Raw genomic sequence first — 3,740 nt, 5'->3', positions numbered from 1 at the left:
TGCTCTTTTCTCAAGAACCCTCAGGGGCTTCAGATCCAATCACCTCCCCTACACCCAGACTTACTTCCGCCGCCATCTCTTCCCCCTGACCCCCTGGCTTCTGTTGCGTTTGATCCGTCATGCAAGCGAACGTGCGCGACGGGAATAGGTAGATCTCACCGGCAGTCGGATGGAACCGGCGATCGGCAAGGTTTTACGTGAACTCTAGCGAATCGCCAAAGGAAGGGTGAGCGAGGCATAAAGCTTTCCTATATGCAATTGCTTCAACAGATCAGGAATCCATCACTCTGTCCATAACCAGAACGAAGGCCCCCAAGAAAGCTCCATTTTTGTTAGTGAAAAATTGCCGCCGGCCGCCGGCAAGCTCTTCCTTTGCTCCACTGAAATCGCCCCATCAACACTCCCTTTTACATCTTGCTTTTTAGGCTAAAATACGCTCTATTTTATTGATCGTCAATAATAACAACGCTCATGGAAATACAATGGACTGGCCCATCCCACGCGGACGTGCGGAGCGCCGCTGGCTGTCTGCCGATCGGCTCGAGTTGCCCGGCCGTGTTTTCCCCGTGAAATTACAGCCCAGCTGTACATACTAGGCCCGTCCGCATATGCATGTTCTTTAGAAAACAAACTTCGCTAAAAAAACCTAAATTTTTCTAAAGAAGGAAAAATCTGACATCTGGGCCCCGACGCCACAGTTCTCGTGCGGCAGTCTGACGACCACCACACCAAACAAACCTCACCGGGCCAAGCGGCCGGGGCGCCCGTCCGTCCGTCCCACCGTCCTCTTCCCACCCGCGCCCCTTGCTGCTGTCAGATAGCGCCACGGACCATGGCCGCCGTGGCAGGCCCCACCGTTCTCCGGCTCCGCCCCAGGGCCGCCTCCCTGTCCGCGCCGGCCATCTCCGCCCCTCCTCGCTGCCGCCTCAGCTCCGTAGCTTACTCCTATCCCAAGGCAATCCCCTCCTCCTCGTGCTAAAACGCCTAGAGCATTTTTCCTCTACCTGTATGACCTCCTCTTTCGTGCTTGGTTAGCGATTAGGTGAGTTTTAATTAGTTACTGGTGGAGGCCTTAGTCCCCCGTATGGATAATTCGAAAAGGATGATTTTATTCCCTCTATTGGGTGCGATGTCAACGTGCCAATGAGTTTCAGTCATTTTTTGGTAGACTTTTTATTGAAATACGAGTACCTCTTAAATTTTCTTAGAATGGGCACAGTTACATACTTACATGTACCTACTCTATGCTCCATATACTTCTGCGATTCTGGATGCTTTGAACATGAAAATTGCAGTGAATTGTCTGGTTTAGCAGTACTAGCGTATGACACAGGGTTATCTCTCTCAGCTTGCAGGATCATTTGCAGTTCAAAGGGTAAATGGAAGTAGGATGCAGTACTTGGGCACTCTAAAAGGTAACTTTTCCCTTACTTTCTGAAAAGCTCTTTATTGAATACACATAGCCCTTTACGTTGAATTTACCACGTGTTAACAGAACAAGTTCTAAGGAGCTCCAGCAACCATGATGGACATATTAAGCGAATTGTTTCCTGCACTGCTAGCGACAAACAGGAGCCAATCGCTTCACTTACCTCGGACACGCCGGTCTTAGAAGATACCAAGAGCAATACTGCAGATTCCTCTGCATCTTTGGGCTCCGATTTTACTGAGAGGAGTGCTGGAAAACCGGGATTCATCTCATTTCATGGCGGCAGCTCTCAAACGTTAAGTGTGGAGAGTGTGCCACATCCTGGCAAGGAAGCATCTAGATTAGTATGGTTTGTTGGTCCAACTATTCTTGTGGCATTCTTGGTTCTTCCATCGCTTTACCTGCGCAGAGTACTCTCAGCCGTGTTTGAGGATTCCCTGTTGACAGGTATCCTTTCTGTGATAATTCAGAAATTTGTTCTTTTCATCCTCAACAACTCTGATAGTGTCTTTTATCTTATTCCTTTACCTCCCAGTCCCACCTTTTATTAGCTGAGGGAAATCAGTTATGTTGGTTACCATTTAACACAATCATATATCTGTGCCTGTTAGTAGCATTTATTCCATTAAAAGGCATGTAAGTAATTGGTGATTAAAAATAGGTAATTTCATTGCTTTACATCTGATCATCCCCCATACACATTGTTACAATTTTCTTTCCCTTAAATGAACACCGATGCACATAATTCGTTCTTGGAATATATTTACACATCTACTCCAAAGACACTACATGTACCATTCCTCATTGGGATGAAAACTAGCCATGGCTGTATTACTGATAGAGTTTTATTGTTGTATGCAGATTTCCTTATACTATTCTTCACTGAGGCTCTGTTTTACGGAGGAGTCGGGATTTTTGTCCTGTTGATTGATAAAGTCTGGAGACCTTTGCAGCAGGTAGCACCTAAGAGCTACATCTGGTCAAAAGCTAGGTTTTTCCGAATTTCTTCAGTAACAACGATGGTTCTAAGCCTGATAATACCGCTTCTGACAATGGGCATGGTTTGGCCCTGGACTGGTCCAGCAGCTTCAGCTACTCTTGCACCTTATCTGGTAGGTCTTGTTGTACAATTCGCATTCGAGCAGTATGCACGGCATCGGAAATCACCTTCTTGGCCAGTTATCCCTATTATCTTTAAGGTAATGTGGTTCTTACTTTATCCTGGTGTTATTTGGATCCTGAAGTTACCCTTTTGGGTTATAATCAAGTGTGATCGGGTGGAAATGTGTATGTCATTGTTAAGATGGTAGTCATTCGTGGTGAACTCATGTTTCAGAGTTTGGTTTATCAGTCCAGTTTGTAATTTGCAATTGCTTAATGATAATGTGGAGCCATTTGCAGAATTTAAGTTGTTATACATACATGGTAGGCCCATTTATAGGTTGTGGAACTACACCCTAGCAATATGGAAAATAATCTTTAATCCTTAACAAATACTCCCTCCGTTCACAAATATAAGATGTTTTGGATATTTCAATATGGACTACATGCAGACTGAAATGAGTGAACAAACACACTAAAACATGTCTATATACTCCCTCCGTTCCATAATATAGTGCGTATAGATTTTTTTGAAAAGTCAAACTTTGCAATTTTCGATCAAGTTTAGAGAAAACTATTTATATGTACAATACCAAATATATAAAACATGAAACTACATCCTATGATTAATCTAATGATATATGTTTGGCATTCTAGATGTAAATGTTTTTCTCCACAAACTTGGTCAAAGTTTGTGAGGTTTGACTTTTCAAAACATATATACGCACTACCTTATGGAACGGAGGGAGTACATCCAGTTCAAAAAAAAGTTAGAACATCTTTATTTGTCAACAGAGGGAGTAGCAATTTACCCCTGCTTTCCTATCAATACAATTTGTATCCACTTGTGGTTGGGTATCCTTATTCACTTCAATGCGGGCCAACTGCCTTGTGCATAGTGTGCACATATCATCGCTGGTCCTCGACAGGCAGCTCATCCTCGAGCTGAAGTGGCGCCATGGCTGCGACCCTTTGTAGCCCCATGTTGTGGAGATGTTGCGAAAGCTTGCACAAACATGAGAAATGAAGCTCCGATACTAGGTTTTATGGGATAACTTGACTAACAATTCTGACAAATATGAAAACAATCTGGGTTATTGATTGTTTTTTTTAACTGATAACCATCTGGAAGGCATGACCGTATAATTTGTTAATCACAAAAGGTACAAGGAGGGTATATACGAAAAGAACTTGTGATATACGAAGGAGG

At 43.8% G+C, this 3,740-nt stretch overlaps 1 protein-coding gene across 1 annotated transcript in view; it reads left to right on the top strand.

Annotated features, from left to right (window-relative positions):
• Positions 1 to 734: 734 nt before the first annotated feature.
• The window catches only part of LOC119276619, a 4,659-nt gene continuing 1,653 nt past the window's right edge, over positions 735 to 3,740 (top strand). Inside the window, exons 1-4 of the mRNA XM_037557743.1 lie at positions 735 to 955; positions 1,349 to 1,415; positions 1,496 to 1,876; positions 2,291 to 2,628. Coding sequence (XP_037413640.1) covers positions 833 to 955; positions 1,349 to 1,415; positions 1,496 to 1,876; positions 2,291 to 2,628 — 909 coding nt within the window. The 5' untranslated portion in view covers positions 735 to 832. The remainder of the gene's footprint in view (positions 956 to 1,348; positions 1,416 to 1,495; positions 1,877 to 2,290; positions 2,629 to 3,740) is intronic.

Source organism: Triticum dicoccoides, chromosome 3B, assembly GCF_002162155.2.
Source record: "Triticum dicoccoides isolate Atlit2015 ecotype Zavitan chromosome 3B, WEW_v2.0, whole genome shotgun sequence".
NCBI lineage: Eukaryota > Viridiplantae > Streptophyta > Magnoliopsida > Poales > Poaceae > Triticum > Triticum dicoccoides.
Note: the sequence above shows the minus strand (reverse complement) of the source record. Positions and strands in the feature narration are given on the sequence as shown.